At 45.7% G+C, this 21,446-nt stretch overlaps 1 protein-coding gene across 1 annotated transcript; it reads right to left on the reverse strand.

The window, feature by feature from the left end:
• Positions 1 to 9,717: 9,717 nt before the first annotated feature.
• Positions 9,718 to 15,373, reverse strand: LOC132572174 (zinc finger protein ZFP2-like). The gene is made up of 3 exons (XM_060238979.1): positions 14,652 to 15,373; positions 12,150 to 12,273; positions 9,718 to 11,350 (listed from the first exon to the last, which is right to left on the reverse strand). Exons 1-3 carry the CDS (start codon positions 15,354 to 15,356, stop codon positions 10,092 to 10,094), a joined length of 2,088 nt encoding a protein of 695 aa, XP_060094962.1. The 5' UTR covers positions 15,357 to 15,373; the 3' UTR covers positions 9,718 to 10,091.
• Between the last annotated feature and the right edge of the window lie 6,073 nt (positions 15,374 to 21,446).

Below are 21,446 nucleotides of genomic sequence, written 5' to 3' on the forward strand. Positions count from 1 at the left end.
AATCACACTGCTCACTATATTTAATGACAATTTGAATACTGAATGAGCCCCCTGCCAAGGGACTAGCGATTTGAGTAAAATGGAGAGCTTTCTTTCTTTCCTGCTTTTTAAAGAACCGTATTGCTTTTTATCTCATTGCCGTGTCCATTATGTGTGATCCCCGTGTTGTAATAAAACCTTATAAGCGTAATCATTTGTAATTTTTTTTAAAAAAACCTATCCAGGGCAAGCTCTTGCCAAGTAATGCGCTCTCATGCATAATTTCTCTTCTCTGATGAAAGCTGATCTCTAGCAGCAGATCAGAAGAAGCGACTGAGGTAATAGAAATGTTGGCAGATCTTCCCAAAGTTAAGATCAAGTGCGACCTAATATTATCTCTGTAATTTTTTTGCCTCCTTTATTGGGAACATAAACAAGAGTTTGCTGGATCAGACCAGCAATTCTGTTTCACACGACAGCCAACCAGTTCCTCTCGAGGGCCAACAACAGGGCATAGAGGCTGAGGCTTTCCCTTGATGTTGCCTCCCTGATTTGGCATTGAAGTTTAGTGCCTCTGAAAGTGGAGGTTCCCCTCAGACACCATTTCCTAGAAGCGACGTCAGAGACTACGATGCTTCTGGGTGTAATCGTGAGCTCTATGCATAACACCTGTTTTCTGTGAAACAGTGATTTCTGTTCTTAGTTTTCACTGGGTTACAGTTCAATCTGTAAGGTAATTTTTTTTTAAAAATCTCTGGATCAGGTATCATTTAACGCAATCCTAATACAAAATATGTAGGAAAAAAATTTACCCTCATGGGATACTCCCCGCTGTGTCCTTGGATGACTCACTGAACTGGGTTTGTTTCCTTCCACTCCCAAAGCACCACTGGAAAAGTGGCTCAAACATAGCTATCTGTGGTGGACTCCTTGGACAGCAACTTGATACTTCACTCTTCTACAGAGCATCATCACCAATATTAATAGGAGGAATATGCCTCAGAGTTGCTGAGAAAACACTTTATCAGAACATTCACAGGGGCATGTGAGAACAGTAAAAAAAAAAAGGGTAGTGAATTTTTGATGTTTCTTTTAGATGAATACAGAACCTGTTCTGGTGAGGAAAGGACTTCTAAGGCTGGGTCATGGCATGTAGAAGAAGAAAAAGAAGAGATTGGATTTATACACTTCGCTTGGAGTCTCAAAACAGTTTATACCAGGGTTTCCCAAACTTTTCTTTCCCGTGGTCCAGTTATTTTTACATTTCTCCTTCGTGACCCACTAAAATTGGGGTGGAGCTGGGAGACAGAAATTATGTCATTTCTTGTGGTGTCAAAGGCCAAGTGATGTCACTTTTGGGGCACACTGAACCAAAACTCCCACCTTTTCCTGTGATGTCACTTCCAGAATGTCCATCAGTGAGGCCAGGGCACTAGAAGCAGTCTTCAAGACTGGCTTTTCTCTGCACAAGAGAGATGGGGGAAGGAAGCCAAATGGAGCTCAGGCTTTGCAGCCTGCGTCAGTCTTCAAGGCTAGCTTTTCTCTGCACAACAGAGAGACGGGGGAAGGAAGCCAAACAGAGCTCAGGCTTTGCAGCCTGTGTCAGTCTTCAAGGCTAGTTTTTATCTGCACAACAGAGAGACGGGAGAAGGAAGGAAGCAGAGCAGAGGTCATGCTTTGCTGGGGGCGGGACTAGCTTTGGCTTTTCTTGTGACCCGGTAGTGAGGCTTCCGTGGCTCGGTACTGGGTCATGACCCTGCAAATGGGAAACACTGGTTTATACAATCTCCTTTCCCTCCTCACAGCAGACACCCTCCCTGTGAGGTAGCTGGGGCTGAGAGTGCTTGTTTGAGAAAGCTTGGGACTCTTTAGCTTGGAGAAACGTCGACTGCGGGGTGACATGATAGAGGTTTACAAGATAATGCATGGGATGGAGAAAGTAGAGAAAGAAGTACTTTTCTCCCTTTCTCACAATACAAGAACTCGTGGGCATTCGATGAAATTGCTGAGCAGACAGGTTAAAACGGATAAAAGGAAGTACTTCTTCACCCAAAGGGTGATTAACATGTGGAATTCACTGCCACAGGAGGTGGTGGCGGCCACAAGTATAGCCACCTTCAAGAAGGGTTTAGATAAAAATATGGAGCACAGGTCCATCAGTGGCTATTAGCCACAGTGTATGTGTGTATATAAAATTTTTTGCCACTGTGTGACACAGAGTGTTGGACTTGATGGGCCGTTGGCCTGATCCAACATGGCTTCTCTTATGTTCTTATGAGAACTGCTTGAGAGAACAGCTCTGATAGAACTGTGACTGCCCCAAGGCTACCCAGCAGCTGCATATGGAGGAGTGGGGAATCAAACCCGGTTATCCCAGATTAGAGTCTGCCGCTCGTAACCACTACACTAAACTGGCTGTAATGGAATTAAGTGGTTCAATCCTGGGTTGCTTGAATGGATTGTATCACTTCACACTGCAGAGTAGTACTACAAAATACTACAATGATTTTAACAGCCCCGATGTTTCTTGCAGGTACACCTGTTCTCTGTAGTGATTGTTTTATTTCTTTGCTGCATATTGCCAAATGAACTTGGGGAAAAAGTAACAAGTTTAGAGGACAAATTGAAGGCTTTTGTTAGATCTTTTCTCCTCACTTCAGGTTAATCATTAATTTACCTCAGCAGTTATTTATGCCACACTGTCAAGAATAAGAATAGTTTTCTCTAGATACTGAAAGACCCTGATTTCCTAGTAAAAGAGAGAAGTTATTTAAAATATGGGACAGAATGAAGATAACAAAATTGTGTTCAACATTCCAGGAATATCAGAAGAGAATGTGGTTACCTTTAGAATGATGTTTGCAAAAGCGCTTAATATATTATTTAGAAAATTTATTAGCCACCTTTCTTCCTTGCAGAGCCCAAAGTGGCTTACAACACAGATAAACACACATGAAATAAAATACTCTGGACTGCTAACAGCTTAACAGTAGCTGTCTCTTGAGAGCCAGTTTGGTGTAGTGGTTAAAAGCAGCAGACTCTAACCTGGAGAACCGGGTTTGATTCCCCACGCCTCTGCATGCAGCTGCTGGGTGACCTTCTGTCAGTCACAGTTCTCTTAGAGCTCTCTCAGCCCCATCTACCTCACAGGAGGGTGTATGTTGTGGGGGTAGAAAGGAAAGGCGATTGTAAGTTGTTCTGAGACCTTCAGGTAGTGAAAATCAGGGCATAAACACCAACTCTTCTTCTAAGAGCTCAGGCAGAAAAAGGTCCTTTCCCACACACCATCTGATATGCAAGACCTATGATTACCTGGGACCTTGTTACACAAAAAAGAACTCTAAGAATAATCTATGGCCTCTCTGTTGTTTTGCTACCTTAATACTTACAAAATTATGCATGGACGTGCTGAAAAAGCTATTTCACAGAAGTGGAGAGGAAAACAAAGTGCTTTAGGTACACTGCTAAAACACACACCTTACAATTTAACTGGGAATCCCCCCCTCCCAAAATGTACATGGAATATGGTATCTTGAAATTCCAAAAAATAATGCAAAAAGAAAAAAAAAGTATTGTTTAATGTAAAAATCTGTAAGTAACACACAGGCATAAATTAAATTTAAATTTCTTTTAATGCATTTACAACTACAGATTCACAAACAGTCATGGGAAGGAAGTGGCATTTGTCTCTCTTCATGTGAACGGTGGACATGCATAAACATTGAAGGATAGAAACAGACGTGGAAAGTGGAAGAATTTATATGCGAGGAGGCCATAAGAAGGCAGCTGAGTATGGTCTAAAGAGAGATGAGAACCCAACTCTGCGTGGAAGCCCTGCACCCTAATCCCAGGTGCATAAGAATAGGATGTTGCTAGTGAATGCTGAGGGAGATACGCTCCACACATGCTCAGAAACATCCAGACGTATCACTGGGCTAAGCATTGCTATAGAAAACAAGACTCCCGTAGTCGAGAAAGAGGCAACAGTAATCTTTCTGTATAGCAGGAGCAAAGCCATCTATATTAACCTGTTACTTTTAAACCATCTTCTTCCCTTCAGAGACTGTCTCAAAGCACTTAGAAATTTACTTACCTAATAGTCCTTTCTAGTTACTGGCTGAGTTGCTGTCATATCACAGACTCTCAAAGGGGGTGGGAAGAGAAAACACACACACAGCCTTAAAATTCTTTGTCACAGTACTGCAAAGCCAGTTTTATGGACTGGGCAGACTTGGGCTGAAACTGTCCCTCACTTCTTGCTCCCCAATCGAAGGGGCTCTCTCCATCCCCAGTGATTCATTTGCCTGCGTACCTGGAGGTTCCTCAGGATACGCAAACTTAACTCTGCAGCTCTCTCTGGAGTGGAAGGTGGGTCAAGCTGTAGGGTGGCCCCCGGCACCTCACCTAGGGCGCCATAAAAGCTGGCACCGGCCCTGGGCAAAATGAGATAACTCAGGTTTATATGTTGCCTCAAAGGGAAAAGATGTTGTAAATGCTGTTTTGCTGAGTGTGTGTGTGTGTCATTTTAATTAGGATCTCCCCCCCCCCCCAAAAGAGTAATGTTTCTCCAATGGAAGCTATTTGGGATGTTATCAGGTGACTGTAATTTACCCCCATGCTACGAAAAGCTTCTGCTACCCATTTCCACTCATTGTTCTGTCAAGCTGCTCCCAACTTGTGGTGACCCTATGAATGAATGACCTCCAGAATGTCCCAGCAGACCGAGAGCTGTGACTTCCTTGAGTTCTGTCTCCACTGATGGCACCTGGGTTTTGACTCCAGAGTGTTGGACTGGATGGGTCACTGGCCTGATCCAACATGGCTTATGTTCTTAATCCAGCTCAAGTTGGGCCTTCCTCATTTCTTGCTGCCTCCAACTTTTCCTAGTGCAATTGTCTTTTCCAATAACTTGTCTTCTTATGTGACCAAAATACAATAGCCTCAATTTAGTCATTTTGGCTTCTAGGGGACGTTCAGGCTTTATTTGATCTAGAACCTGTTTGTATTTTTTTTTGGCACTCCACAGTATCTGTAAAATGCCTCTATTAAAGGGACAGTTGATTTTTCTCCAGGCCTGTTGGCAACCCTATCTTTCACACTCCTTAACTTTTATACTTCCAATTTGTATTGTGCGCGCCCCACAGAAATGAGTTAATCTTTCAGTGGGATCGAGAAGGGTAGAGGAATATGGAGGGGGGGTCCTGCCTTCTCATAACTTATGCACAATGTGCCATATCATGTTTTAGCAACAGGCACGTGTGCACATATGCATAAATTAGATGTGTGTGCAGATTGTTATTTTCTTTCCTTCCCTCCCAGATAGAGCCCATATTTCTAACTTTGTAGGAAGGTTTTTTAAAAAACAAATCTTCATTTTTAGAAATCTATATCCCGCCATTCATCCCTATATGCATCCAAAACAGTTTACATCATTTTCCTCCTCTCTGTTTTCTCCTCACAATGACTGTGAGGTAGATTGAGCTAGGAGTTGTGTGACTGGCCCAAGATCACCAGGAAAGCTTTCGTGGCACAAATGGGGATTCAAACTGGGATCTTCCAGATCCGAGTCTGACACTATAACTCCTAGATGAGTGCTTGTGTGTGTGGTGGGAGTGAGGATATTTTCAGACATATGTCTGAACGAGGATGTTTTCAGATATATGGAAAGGAATTGCTAGTTTCCTCTTTTAAACGGCCCCCTTTCAGGGGATTCCACTGTTGTAACACCACCCTATGGATTTAAAAAAGAAAAGAAAAGAGCAAGACATGGTTAGCCTAACCAACATCCCGGGGTTGTTATGTCGATAAAACTATTAAGACGCTTTGGGTTCCTGCTGGGCAGAAAGGGAGCATATAAATGAAGCAAAATAAAAAGAAATTGCTAGTTGTAAGGCATACTTTGTTTGAATGATTTCCTTCCATAAGAAATAGCATCCTGAGTGTAGAGAACCAGCACAGCGGCACTAGTATTTCGGTGTGTGTGTCAGGAGGAGGGGAAAGTTCTATCCTTTATTTAATGCAAGGCAGCAGTAAAAACTTAATGCAAGGCCCCACTTGCTGTCTGACATGATACAAACCACTGAGTCCAAAATTTACTTTCTCTCTCTGCTGTAGATCACATATGTGCACTCACAATGTGTGGGGTTTTTGGGTTTTTTTAAAAAGGGGGATGTTCCATTTCTGACTATCCTTTTCCAAACCGTTCTTGCAACTAGGACAACAGCTCAGTAACTGGACTAAGTCCACTTTGCCTCTGAAAAAGCCACAAACTGCCACTTTGTAAAGGTTCTAAGACTTATTTCCTCTGTGCCCCAATGCAGAATGACTTGCTGTTGTTCAGGGCTTTTTTTTGTAGCAGGAACTCTTTTGCATATTAGGCCACACAACTCTGATGTAACCAATCCTCCAAGAGCTTACAGTAGGCCCTGTACGAAGAGCCCTGTAAGCTCTTGGAGGACTGGCTACATCAGGGGGGTGTAGCCTAGTATGCAAAGGAGTTCTTGCTACAAAAAAAGCCCTGCAGCAAAATGAGCCTTCTGTATTCCGAAGCTGGATACCTTTGGGTCTGTCTTCACTACAAATTTTACCTTCTTCACAATCAGTTTCACTGCCACAGCATCCTACATGCTGTGAAGTGTACCACTGTAAGGGTGCTATGCAAAACTGTGGGTGCATTCACACAACACGAAACAATTCGTTTTGCAAGTGGATTTCTGCTTATTCTTACACAGTAAAAATCCAGTTCCACAACACATTATTAACGTAGTGTGAACACACCCTGTGTGTGTGTGGAGGAATGAAATATTTTGAGTGTCAGCCTACGACAGAGGCAACTCTAGTCCAAACTCCCTCAGAGCCAAGATGCTCCCTGGGCGTTCTTGGGATAGTATTTTGCCCTAATCTACATCAGAGGGCTTTTGTGAAGAGAAAAGGGGAAAAAACTAAAGTGTATAAATCTTGGAAGAAAGGGAGAATTAAAAAAAAACCCCACAGTAATTACAGTTCCAAAGTTCTGTCTGCTAAGCAGGGAAAGTAGGCCTGACTTACACAGGCAAGAGAGTGAGGGTGGCATAGTTGCCAACCTCCAGGGGTGGCAGACTACAGAGATCGGAAAACAGCTGACTTGGAGGGTGGACTCCATGGAATTCTACCCCACTGAGCTCCCTCCTCTCCCCTCCACCCTTACATCTCCAGGAATTTTCCAGCTTGGGAGTTGGCAACCCCCTAGCAGCACAGCTCTGAAGCAGTAGAATGGATTGCATCCTGCCAGACCTCCCATTGCAGAATTTTAGCTTTGAATGTTCTTTTGCATTTAAATAAACACTCCACAAATATAAAGCTGGCTCAGCATGGAGAAAAAATTCTACCCCTCCTTGCTTGCTGGTTTTCTATTTGGAGGGAATTTTTAAACAGAATGGGAGCTTCCCCCAAAAGGTGATCCACCTCCAGCACCCCGAAGTGGTGCAGTCTATTCTACCACCTCATTCTCTGATGTTCTTCCCAAACCAGGCCCTTGCAGTGCAGACATGCCCTCCCTTTCCTAAATTTTAGGGGACCAACAGGTTGGTGGGAAGTCACCTCAGCTGTGGGCAGTAACAGAAAATAGTTTACACCTGGTCTGGACAGGGCTTTTTTGTATCAGGAACTCCTTTGCATATTAGGCCACACTCCCCTGATGTAGCCAATGCTCCAAGAGCTTACAGGGCTCTTAGTACAAGGTCTACTGTAAGTTCCAAGAGGATTGGCTACATCAAGGGTATGTGGCCTAATATGCAAAGGAGTTCCTGATACAAAAAAAAGCCCTGGAAGGACACAGTCCTTCACCACCACCCCATATCTAGTCTTGCAAGAAGCTGGATGATGACCCACCTGGAACGTTAGGCTATTTAGAAAGGAACAGGCATGGAAGGAAGCCATTTTGGTTTCTTCTGCCTGCGACGTATGCCTTTTGCTGTTACCCAGGGTGAGTTAAATCCTGGCCTCATGGGAATCCTACAAAAATACACAGGGGGTTTGAGCAGAAGTGCAGAAAGGTGAGGCTGGGTAAATATCCAAGGCCAGTCAGAGCCCAGGAATAAGGCAAGCCTTTGGGGTATTGGTGGAGGACTCATCCATGCCTGGGGCAGGATCGCTTGCCCATAAGAATTTGTAGTGCTGCAGATGGAGGGGAATTCAACTACACAGGGTCTGCCTCTATTCTGAAGAACATTACACCCAGGGGTGGAATTCTAGCAGGAGCTCCTTTGTATATTAGGCCACACCCCCTGACGTAGCCAATCTTTCAAGAGCTTACCAAAAAGAGCCTTGTAAGCTCTTGGAGGATTGGCTACATCAGGGGTGTGTGGCCTAACATGCAAAGGAGCTGCTGCTAGAATTCCACCCGATTACGCCTGTGAACTTTAGCCTGCCAGCTTTTCCAAAGATGCTTCCATTCCATTCCTTATAGCATTTCCTGAACTCAAGTTCCTAGGGAATCCAGAACTTTTTATGGGCTCTGCCGTGAGAACGTTGTGAAAAGCAACGTCACCCCAAAGTCGAAAACGACTGGTGTTTGCACAGGGGACTGCCGTTACCTTTTAGAAGAAAAGATCTATTACAGCGGGAAAGTGACTCTGAAGAACCAATAACCAGCTACTAACTGCCCCTGAAGTGAGCAACCATGGGGAACAATGTCAAGATATACACTAAGAGCTGGCTGATAAAGGCAGGAGGGGTGAACGGGTGGTAGAATGCTGAGGAACTGCCCATGTTCAGACTGCAAAGAGAGAGACAAGAGTATTCCAGCTCTGAAAACCCCACTTTGTGTAACAAGACAAAACAAAAACAACCTCCCTGAAAAAAGCATCTACGTCTGCCCTTTTTGCTTACCACACTGTTTTCTATTTGCAGGGAGTTTATGAAACAAAAAGCGTTTCAAAAATGTGCTCAAAGCAGAGCAGACTACGAGGGTTGTCAACAGGCCTGGAAGAAAATGTTCTCTCCCGTTTTTTATACAGGCTACGTGGGATATTATTTACCAAGTGATGTAATTTACCTCCGTGCCCTGAAATGCCTGAACTACCAGTTTGCACAAATTATTAAACGAAGAGGACACTTTTCTCCAGACTTGTTGACAACCTGAATGCTACTCCCCTTAGTATTAACTCTGCTGCCCCTCACACTTGACCCAGAGCTGGGGTACACACAGGGCTGCAGGGAAATCTGAAATACCTAACTGATGCCAAGAGCAAACTATCTGAGTGCCCTCGAAAATATCCCAGAATTCCTTGCCACATGTATTTTGAGGCAGCTGTTCAGGGAGTTCTTCAGCAGACAAACTAGCATGGAGAAATGTCCCTGAACACACACAACCCTGCTCTCTAACTGCCTACGCGTCTCCGTTTTGAGCTCCCTTTGAGTACTACATACAGGGATTCTCGTGCCTCAGGTCTGGTTCACACATCTGCCGGCTGGGGAATCACATACACGTGGTGAGCACATCTACGAACACACAAAGCTGCCTTCTGCCAAGTCACACCATTGGTCCATCTAGCCTTAGTTTGTGCACCCTGCAGTATGCATCTGATGCACAGGTGGCGCTGGTGAGCTGTGCGCACACACTCAGTTTGCATACTCTGCTGTCATTTGTGGGGAAGGAAAAATGACCCACGAAGGCCAACCCACTTTGATGCACGTGGCCTGCATCGCACAACTTGTACCTCTGGCATAGAGGAGAGGTGGGCCACTGCCAAGGCCCGCAGGATGAGTCTAGCCCCTAGAAGACATCTACCTGGCCCTATCAAAGCTGTTTTTAAATTGTAAGAGAGATCAAATCCACATTTTTAATGCTACATCTCTCTTTAGGGTCTGGCGTATAATATGTAGATGCACGTATCTGTAGGTTAGACTATGCCCGTGCGCCTTTAACTGGGAAGCCCTTACTGCTAAAAAGGTGCCGACTTTATGATGGAGCTGACCGTTCTCGTTATCCCCAGGATGCTGTCTAGAGAAGAGAGCAGCCCCCAAGAATCTAGAAGTTGGTTATCCCTGGTATACAGGATTCCTGGCCGGGGGTATGTGTGAACCGGCCTGTTATCTGAAGGGCAGCGCGATAACAGAAGGGTCTCCCGCATTTACGAGCATTTAAGTGGCTCCTCTCCTGTGTGCACTCTCTTATGGCTTAGAAGGTGGGAGCTGGAAATGAAACACTTCCCACACTCTAAGCACTCGTATGGTTTCTCTCCTGTGTGCACCCTCTTATGGCTTACGAGGCGAGAGCTCGAAATGAAGCTTTTCCCACACTCGGAGCACTCAAAGGGCTTCTCTCCCGTGTGGGTTCTCTTGTGGGTGATGAGGGAGGCCTTCTGCCTGAAGCTTTTGCCACAACCTGAGCATATATATGGCTTCTCTCCCGTGTGGATCCTGCTATGTGCTGTCAGGTTGGAACTTCGGCTGAAGTTCTTCCCACAGTCGGGACACTTGTACGGCTTCTCCCCTGTGTGTGTTCTTTTGTGGTCGGTCAGGTGGGAACTGCTCCCGAAACGCTTCCCGCACTCTAAGCACTCGTACGGCTTCTCTCCTGTGTGGACTCTGATGTGATTTATGATCTGAGAGCAAGCGCTGAAGCTTTTCCCACAGAGCGTACACTCGTACGGCTTCTCCCCCGTGTGGGTCCTCTTGTGGGTGATCAGGGATGCTTTCTGGTTGAAGTTTTTGCCGCAGTAGGAGCAACTGTATGGCTTCTCACCCGTGTGGACTCGCTTGTGTGTTATGAGCTGGGAGCTTGTGCTGAAGCTCTTCCCACACTCGGAGCACTCATATGGTTTCTCCCCTGTGTGGGTTCGCTCATGGGTGATCAGGGAGGCTTTCTGGTTGAAGCTTTTGCCACAGACAGCGCATTTGTGAGGCTTCTCGGGCATGTGGGTCTCCTCATGCCTCAACAGCTCCGAGGGGTGAGAGAACCACGTCTCGCACACAGAGCATTTATATGGTTTCTCTCCAGTGTGGATTCGCTCGTGAATGACCAAGTGTGTTCTCTCATAGAAACTTGCTTCGCAAAAGGAGCATTTGTGGGGTTTGTCACTTACGTGAGTTTCTCGGGAGCCAAAGCGCTGACAGGGGCTTTCCCCTGAATTGACAAGCTTGCGGATTCCCTCCTGGAAGGCGTTTTCTCCTAAGCTCCTATCAGGCTCCTCACAAAGTTTTGGTGCTTTCCCGGGAGAGTTTTCCTGACGATTTTCTGGTCCCTGCTGACTTTCCACTCCCTCTTCTGCCTCAGGACCCTGGACACATTTCCCTTTGGGCCTTTCCAGTGCATCTCCCCCAATAACCACTTGCTCAGGCTGGTCCCCCTCATAAGTCTCCTCTTCGTCATCTGGTGTTTGCTCATTGCCTGTGGGGAACAAAACCGGAGAACAATGTTTTTCTTTACTTGCTTTAGAAAATGCATATCCCACCACTGGGCACCAGGCTTACAAACAATGTTCCCTCTAAGCCATGGAATCTGGTGAGCAAAAATTCTACTTTGTGAGCTACTGGCATTAAAGTTGTGAGTTACTGCATCAATTAGTTTGTTCTGGGGCTATTTTTACTGAGCTAAGACAAAAATGTGTGAGCCGAAGGCCAAAAATCTGTGAGCTAGCTCACACTAACTCAGCTTTGAGGGAACACTGTTTACAAACCAACTCAGGGCTACATGAGGAGCCTCCATGGCACAGAGTGGTCAGTCGCAATACTGCAGTCCAAGCTCATGACCTGAGTTCGATACCAGTGGAAGCTGGGTTCAGATAGCCGACTCAAGGTTGACTCAGCCCTCCATCCTTCCGTGGCCGGTAAATTGAGTACCCAACTAGCTGGGAGTAAAGTGTAGATGATAGGAAAAGGCAATGGCAAACCACCTTGTCAAAGTCTGCCAAGAAAATGTCACAATGTGACATCACCTCATGGGTCAGCAATGACTCGGTGCATGTGCAGGGGACTACCTTTACCTTTTCAGGTCTAAACACACACCCTCCCCTAAATCAAAAGCGGCAACAACACTTGACAAAAGAGCTTGACGTATCATTTAAGGGGAAAAAAAAAAGACAAGACAGCAGGACAGGACAATTACCTCATCCTGCTATGTGGATTGACCAGGCTTGAGTCAGAAGCTTCAGTGCAACCACCCAGAACCCCCTGGGGGAAATGCTTACCAGACAGAGTAGCTTCCCAGTCAGCTTCCTGTTTCTCATCCATGGGCAGCTGCATTTTCAGGACATCTGGTGAGGAAGGATCTGACTTGGGGGAACTAAATGCTTTCTCCAAGCCTCCTGTCACCTATGTAGAAAGGAAGATTATTCAGCAACTGATAAATCCAGGGGGATTAGTTGTTAATGTCCAGTAACTGTACACCCCTGGGGTCAAAGACATGTCCCCTGACCCAAACAGTAACCTCCCTGCAAGACAAAATCTGTGGCAAGAACACAGAAAGAGGCCTGCTGGATTGGACTGAGGGACCTTTTCCCCTATGAAAGATTCGGCATAACACTTTGGGACCCTGCTTCTGTAGGTGGAGGGTGTCCCCCCGCCCCAGCTTTCATAATATGCACAGCCGTGAATTTTATCTCCCCCCCCCCACCCTCAGACTTTTTGGATCAGGATAAAGGCCCAACATAGCTTGGTATCCTGTCTCTGACAGTGATGATATAAAAAAGGGGGAACTGAAACCTCCAACAAACCATAAAAGAGACCCCTCTCCCCCAAAAAGCTGAGGAAAAAAACCTTTTAAATATGTCTTAATATCCAAGATACCCTGACCTGGATAGCCCAGGCTAGCTGGATCTCATCCAATGTCAGAAGTTAAGAGCCAGTTTGGTGTAGTGGTCAAGTGTGCGGACTCTTATCTGGGAGACCCGGGTTTGATTCCCCACTCCTCCGCTTGCAGCTGCTGGAATGGCCTTGGGTCAGCCATAGCTCTGGCAGAGGTTGTCCTTGAAAGGGCAGCTGCTGTGAGAGCCCTCTCAGCCCCACCCACCTCATAGGGTGTCTGTTGTGGGGGAGGAAGGGAAAGGAGATTGTGAGCCGCTCTGAGACTCTTCAGAGTGGAGGGCGGGATATAAATCCAATATCTTCTTCATCTTCTTCTTCTAAGAAGGGCCAATCCTGAGCAGTACTTGGACAAGAGACCACCAAGGAAGTCAGTCCAGGGTCACTACACAGAGGCATGCAATGGCAAACCACCTCTGAGAAAAGCCCTCTTGAGTCGCCATGAAACTAAAATCCAAAATAAGATTTTTTGGGGGCGGGCAGAGGGTAGTGTATAAAACGCATGCTATGTGTGTCAAGTCGTTTCTGACTTATAGTAACCCTATGACTACAGAACATCTTATCATGAACAGTCTTGTTCAGGTCTTGCAAACTTAGGAATACACACACACACACAAATAATTCAGAATATCGTAACAGGCATAAAATAATGATTATGGTATTGGATTTATATCCTGCCCTATACTCCGAGTCTCAGAGTGGTCTCAATCTCCTTTACCTTCCTCCCCCACAACAAACACCCTGTCAGGTAGGCGGGGCTGAGAGAACTCTTACAGCAGCTGCCCTTTCAAGGACAACTCCTATGAGAGCTATGGCTGACCCAAGGCCATCCCAGCAGCTGTAAGTGGAGTGGGGAATCAAACCCAGTTCTCCCAGATAAAGAGTCCACACACTTAACCACTACACCAAACTGGCTCTCAAAAATAATCATCACATACACATTTTAAACAGGTGGCCACCGGTTGGATCCAGTACAAAATTTCTGCTTGCGCTACAGCCCTTGTGCAAAATGAAAACCAAAGAATTTTGCATCCCTCTAGAGATGTTATGTGCATCATCAGACTTCTGCAATCCAAATCCTATTATTATGTCAGATTTCTGAAATCCAAATCCTATTACATTGTTTATTGGATGTCCCCCCCCCCCAGTTTATTGTATTAATTCACGCTATGTTATGTCTTGAGTTTCAGTCACAAAGGCAATCTATAATGTGAATAAATAATAAAATTTTTCAGGAATACTGGGCTTCTGTAATGCTTTCCCTTTTATTCTGAAATTAAATTCTTTGGTTCTTTAACAAAAGAAATCTCTGAAAACTTATAAATATACTGTTAATATTTGTCAGAAGTTGCCAGTGTCAAAAGATGAGCTGGCCGTGCAAGCTGAGTGTAGCCGGTATTCTTTTCTCTTTGCAAGTAGAGTCCCGTGTGGTGGAGCACAGAGATAAATGGACAAAGCATCAAAGGCCAGGAGTAAGGACAGGATAAAAATTGTAACACACTTCACAGACAGAAGATTGCTGTACTACAGAAAAAACTGAAACAGCAGGTAGACTAATGATACTAAACACTGACACCGTGCACTGTCTGATCCAGAAAGCTACACAATATTTTTCATTGTCTGAAATCGCAAAGCCATTAAAACCTGGATCCTTGACGCAAAACATTTTCAATGGACTCTTAGCATCACCATCGATGCACTGCATTTTAACCGAAGCATCCTCAATTACAATTTTTATTCTCTAAAAGGCAATGTTTCTATACTAAAACACAGTGTTTTCAAGCTACACTTTGCCATTGTATGTTTCCAACACTGAAATAGAGCAGCATTTTAAATCAACAAAAAAATTCTGCGCCATTTCTTCTTCTAGGCCCCACCCAGGATCTCACCTTTTGTTCCGTTTCCTCGGATTCTTGCAAGAAACTCTCCGCCAGGGCGACAGCCCGAGTGCAGGTCTCAGGATCATGGCCCCTGACCCAGCTCTGCATTTCCTGGGGCAGGACACTAAGGAACTGTTCCAGAATCAGAAACTCCAGGATCTGCTCCTTGGAGTACGTCTCTGGCCTCAGCCACTGGTGGCAAAGTTCCCAGAGCTTGTTACAAACCTCTCGGGGCCCCTCAGCTTCCTCGTAACAGAAGAGTCGGAAGCGCTGGCGCCGGAGCTCCGAGCTGCCTGGGTCCTCATCCAGAACCTCTTCCTTCACTTTCACAGATGGCTCCTGGCTGCTTTCGTAGGCTTCACTATCTTCTTTGTTGAGGCCCGGAAGGGCTTGGCGCGTGCACTCCGCTCTGGGCCATGGGCCGCCGTCCATGGATCTCTTGAATGTGGCTTGGAAATACTTTGTGTCTTCTTCTGGCGTGTAGCGAGGAGAACGTGGGGAGTTCCTCCATCCCGATCGTGAGGGCTGCATCGTCTTCAGGAAATCCTGCAACTGATTTTCCCAGCACTGGTCTTCCGGCTCCCGTTTAAACTGTGGTGGGCCCGCCCCTTCCAGCAGCTCCCCGGTAGACCCAATTTGGATGACGCGAAGGTCTCTCGGCCCTGCCTCCGAACTCTCCCGTGATTCAGGTCTGGGGGGCTCCTGATCCTCCATTTTGGTTTCTAACTCTAACTCCTGGGTGGAAAAAAAACAGAAAGACAATCTTACATGGAGGAATGAAGGACCTCACACAAAACCTTCTATATTATCATGGCTGAGTTTATTCTCAGATAAACAAACCGTCATGACATGTAGTGCTGCAGCAATTAGAATTTTAGGCTGGAAACAGGGGAAGTCAGGTTCAAATCCCCACCCCGCCATGGAAGTTCACATGCGTGACCTTGGACAAGTCACTCCCTCAGCCTAACCTCCTTTCACAGGGTATTTGAGAAGATAAACTGGTGGAAATAAGATTGGTATATCTCAGCCTGAGCTTCTTGGATAAAATGGAGGAAGAGAGAACAAAGTTGTAAGCTGCTCTGGGTCCCCATTGAGGTCAAAAGCGAGGTATAAGTATCTCAATAAGTACATTTCTGCATACAAGGATTTCAAATGCTGTACCAAGGGAAAAGCAATTATGTGACCTACCTAAAAATTATTAAGGAACTAGAGCACCATTCGCAGGGCCATCCTTTACTAGCATGCTCGCATCCTTTTATTTGTTTGTAATAGCCACAAGAGCCTTTTTTTGTAGAAAAAGCCCAGCAGAACTCATTTGCTTATTAGGCCATGCCCCCTGACATCACCATTGTTTCACACAGGGCTTTTTATAGAAAAAGCCCAGAAGGAACTCATTTGCATATTAGGCCACACACCCCAACACCAAGCCAGCCAGAACTGAGTTCCTGTGCCTTCCTGCTCAAAATAGGCCCTGATAGCCACCATCTGGAAGTGAAAGTTAGACAGTGAAGAAAGCTGACAGGAAGAAAATGCAATGTTGACAGCTGACAGGAAGAAAATTTGCAATGTTGTGCAGGAGGAGCGTTTTACAGATACCATGGACCACCAAAAAGACAAATAAGTGAGTCTTTGATCTAATCAAGAACAATTATTCTTAGAATCTAAAGTGGCTAAGCTGAAATTATCATACTTTGGTCAAATTCTAAAGAGACAAGATCCACTGGAAAAGATGATGATGCTGGGGAAAGTTGAAGGCAGCAGAAGAGGAAGACCCAACGTGAGATGGATTGACTCAAGCAGGGAATCCATGAAGACCCTCAGTTCGCAAGACCTGAGCAAGGCTGTCAATAATACGTTTGGGATATTTGAGAATCATTCATTCACAGGGTTGCCATAACTCAGAAATGACTTGATGGTGCATCACCCAATAGCCACAATGATGTAGTGGGTCGAATGTTGGACTCTCTGCCAGAAGACACATGGCGATATGTCTATTCACCTCCTACCTCAGTTTTCCTCTTGTACATAGCAGTGCACAGGGCCCTAATTTGGATCAGTACTGAAGCATGAGAAAAGGAGGGATGAGGGGCACTGATACAAGAACTACATTTGCCCCGATAATGGGACATATAGCAGTCCCAGGAGGCTGTTTCGGGTTGGGAAAATAGTGTCCATGGCAGCAGTGGTGGGCCTTATTTAATTGGGGGTCTTGCATGCTGACTATTTAAGAGGCGGGGGAAATGTGTGAGAGCCCATACACAGAACGTGTAGTGTCTCATCTGGTCTGGCCCAAGGAGACCAAGCTTACCAGAGAAGTTTTAGAAAAGGATTCAGGGCTTTTTTTGTAACAGGAACTCCTTTGCATATTAGGCCACACCTCTCTTATGTAGCCAATTCTCTAAGCTTACAGGGCTCTTCTTACAGGACCTACTGTAAGCTCTTGGAGGATGGGCTACATAAGAGGGGTGTGGCCTAATATGCAAATGAGTTCCTGCCACAAAAAAGCCCTGGATGTAGTTGAGCATGCAGACGTCCTGTCACCTCCAGTTAAAGAATTTCATACATAGCTGCTTTATTCTGAATCAGACCATCAGTCTATCAAATTCAGTATTGTCTACTCAGACCGGCAGCAGCTCTCCAGGGTTTCACTCAGGTGGAGTTCTTTCACATCACCTACTATGAGATCCTTCAACTGGAGATTGAGCCTGGGACCTTCTGCATGCCAAGCAGATGCTCTACCACTGAGCCACGGCCCTTCCCTATATAACAGGGCTGAGACAGAATGTTTTCTGAGACCCCCAAGAGACACAGCCTATCACCACATGAGGTAGATAGACCAAACATTTCTCCCTCACATTTTTATCGCATCAAAGAACTCATGAGGGCGGGGGCATGTGGGTCTCCCTTCTTCCATTTCACCCTCCTAACACCCCTGTGAGGTAACGGCAGGCTGAGAGAGTGTGATTAACCAAAAGCAAGCTCCCCAACTGAGTGGACTTCCGAACTCAGGTCTCCTTATTCCTAATCTGCTATTCTGTAACCACTACCTCACACTGATAGCCCGGTTCTTGATAACCAAATTCAGAATAAGGGAGGTTCAAACTGGGTTTGCACTGAGGCTATTAGACCTCTCCTTTCCGGATGACTGTGAACCAAATTAGACAGGCCAATGTGTGGCTACACATGCCATTTTAGAGAGGATGTTGGCTATTGAGAAAAATTCTGTGAGGTACAGCACACGGGGAACCAGAAGGTCCACCCTCCACTGCACCTTTTAATATGCTGAAGGGGGGGGGGTGTTGTTTTGGCATTTTAAAAGGCATGGGGAGAGGGTAGACAAAATGTCCAGGTCTCCCCACATTATGGGCCTGAATCTCTCGCTGCATTCTTCAAAAGCCAAAATTATCTCTAAAATGACGTTGGTGGTGACTTGTGGCTGCCTTAACATCTCATCCGGCTCTGCTGAGGAATGTTTTTGTGGATAAGAGTGGTGGACTCTAATCTGGAGAGTTTGATTCATCACTCCTCCTCTACATTATGCCAGCTGGGTGACCTTGGACCAACAGTGGGTTTCTCACAACTCTCTCAGCCCCACCTACCTCACAAAAGTGACTGTTGTAGGGAAAGGAAGGGAAAGTGATCTCAAGCCACTCTTGAGACTCTTTAGGGAAGAGAAAAGTAAGACATAAAACACAACTCTTCTTTTTAAGAAACATCCTGATTGTTTCTGTGTTGTCCCCCCCCCCAAAAAAAACCCCCCCAGCTTTGGAGAAAGGAAAGCAGGAAGGGATAGAAACTGTTTAAACAAACAAAACGGCACGTTGATGAAATAAGGCAGAAAGCTGCGGAATGTCCTGACATACTTACATTTAAAAGATATTGGATTTATACCCCGGCCTTCACCCTGAATCTCAGAGGCTCACAATCTCTTTTATCTTCCTCCCCCACAACAGACATCCTGTGAGGTGAGTGGGGCTGAGAGCTTTCCCTGAAGTTGCCCTTTCAAGGACAACCGCTGCCAGAGCTATGGCTGACCCAAGGCCATTCAAGCAAGTGCAAGTGGAGGAGTGGGGAATCAAATCCGGTTCCCCCAGATAAGAGTCGGTGAACTTAACCACCGCAACAAAAGCTGCTCCCTCTATGTAAAGGTGACTATCTCTGGTGTGGCTGAAGGTTTAAGTCCAGGACAGGGGAACTAGGAGAATTTTTACAAAATACCAAATGAAGAGGAGTGCTTGGAGAAATGTACCCAGTTGAGTAAATACAAATCCTCTCAACCAATCAATCAGTCCAGCTGCTTAACGCTTTCGTTTATCCCATTCCTGGCTCAAGAAGTCTGGGCTGGCACTTGCAGTTCTCCCCTGCTCAGGAGGAGACAAGCCAAGAGAAAAGAGTTTGTGTGACTGGCCTCAGGTGACTCAGGGAGCTTTATGCAGAGTGGGTGTTTGAACTCAGCTCTCATCCAGCATGCCCTCATCCAGCCTCATCTCATCAGATCTCAGGAGCTAAGCAAGCTGAGCCCTTATGGGAGACCACCAAGGAAGTCCGGTTTTGCTACGCAGAGGCAAGCAACAGCAAACCACCTCTGACAGTCTCTTGCTTTGAACACCCTGCAGAGCTGCTATAAACCAGCTGCACACTTTCCATCACCACCTGTGCAGCACTCTGACCATTATTCCGATTTAACAGTAAAGGATAGGTAAAGAGTTACCTTCCTCCCCTAAATATTTCTTGCTTATTATGTAGGCTTCCTTCTTACATTTCAGAAGCTGTTTTAAATGCTATAACAGGGGTGGCCGAACTGTGGCTTGGGAGCCATGTGTGGCTCTTTCACACATATTGTGTGGCTCTCAAAGCCTGCCCCCCCCCATCAGCCAACTTGGAAAAGGCATTTCTCTTTTTAGATCACTTCTCCTAGCCAAGCTAGCCAGCAGCTTGAAGAATGCATTTAAAGTTAACGTTGCTTTCTTTCCACCTCTCCCTCCCCCATCTATTTGCCTGCCTGCCTTTCCTGTCTCACAGCTCTCACACTTATTTTATGTGGCTCTTGCCTTAAGCAAGTTTGGCCATCCCAGGGCATTTTTTAATAACAGGAACTCCTTTGCATATTAGGCCACACACCTCTGATGTAGCTAATCCTGCAAGAGCATATAGGGCTCTTAGTACAGGGCCTACTGTAAGCTCCAGGAGGACTAGCTACATCAGGGGTGTGGCCTAATATGCAAAGGAGTTCCTGCTATATAAAAAAAGCCCTGGTTATAACCTCTGTAACATTAGCTTTTGCTGGAGACTAGAAAAGGAACTTAACTCCAAATGAAGAGGAGTGCTTGGAGAAACTCTAAAGAAATGTACACAGTTGAGTAAACTAACCTGTAGGTTGCACGGTAAAAACAAACAAACAAAACCTTAGATAAGCTTGATAAGTGGAATGTGACTCTGACTAGGAGAGTGAGTGAAATTTAATGTCTGCACAGGCTGTTTATAGAACTGAACATGAATTCTCCTGAGTGAGAAGTGAGCAGTGACTCACGAAAGCTCCTCTCCTACAACAAATTTAGTCAGCCTTTAAGGTGCTACAGAACTTTTGCTCTTTTCTGCCACTACAGACTAACCCAGCTTCCCATCTTGATCAAAGAAGATGAATTCATAAAGCTTTGCAAACTAACCTTCTTTCTACTGAATTTTTTTTTAAAAAATGGTTCATTTATTGAAAACCCTGGGCCTAAAACTCAAGACACGCTAAACCAATTTCTTACTTCCGCAGTTTTTTAAATCTGTAGCAGCAATCCAGGGAGGGGGCTAGGCCAGAACAATTCTAGCTTTTCAAGTGCAGGAATATTTTTGGGGGGTGGGAGAGGGCAGTATATGAAGGAACACTCCATTACACTTTAAGTTTATCATCTCAGGGAAGCAATTAATTGATTAAGGAGAGAAACACACACAGTGGCAATCTGGCTTGCATCAGGAAGCACATTTACGATCACGGGACCTCGAAAGGTGCAACTGAATCGACACAGCGTTCCTGAAAAGCACTGTGGCCTTCCAAGCCCTTTTCTATAATAGCCGTCTGCAGAGCATGACTTTGCAAAAGCTGAACAGGAAAGACCTGCGAGGCCAGCCCTGCCGTGGTGGGCTTGCGTTATTCATGAGCGCTCCCTGCAGTGGGTTCGGAAATCTTGCCAGAGGGCCCCTCAGTCTGAAAGCAGATCTGGGGTTTTTTTTCCGTGCACATGGCAAGGAGCCATGTACACTCCTGGCAGGTGTGTGTGTATTTTTCATGCCTTGCTCAGAAAAGAAAAGCACAGGGATGCCTTCGGCCGAATTGGACCATCAATCCGTCTCGGTTCTGCCATTAGATGGTCAGAGAGGCCTCTGGTTTAAGCCAGGGCCACCTCAATTCCCTCCTGCCACAGGAGGTGGTGGCGGCCACAAGCATAGCCACCTTCAAGAGGGGTTTAGATAAAAATATGGAGCAGAGGTCCATCAGTGGCTATTAGCCACAGTGTGTGTAGATATATATAACTTTTTTTGGCCACTGTGTGACACAGACTGTTGGACTGGATGGGCCATTGGCCTGATCCAACATGGCTTCTCTTAAGTTCTTACCCACCTGCCCCTGTTAAGTCACAGCTACTTTACAGTGACCCTGTGGGGTTTCCAAGCCAAGAGACATTCAGAGGTGGTTTGCCATTGCTTGCCTCTACATCACTACACTGGTAAACTTTGTTGGTCTCCCATGCAAATACTTAGTTAGGGCCAACCCTACTTAGCTACCAAGATCTGACAAGATTGGGTTAGTCCGGG

Source organism: Heteronotia binoei, chromosome 5 (genome assembly GCF_032191835.1).
Source record: "Heteronotia binoei isolate CCM8104 ecotype False Entrance Well chromosome 5, APGP_CSIRO_Hbin_v1, whole genome shotgun sequence".
Classification (NCBI taxonomy): domain Eukaryota; kingdom Metazoa; phylum Chordata; class Lepidosauria; order Squamata; family Gekkonidae; genus Heteronotia; species Heteronotia binoei.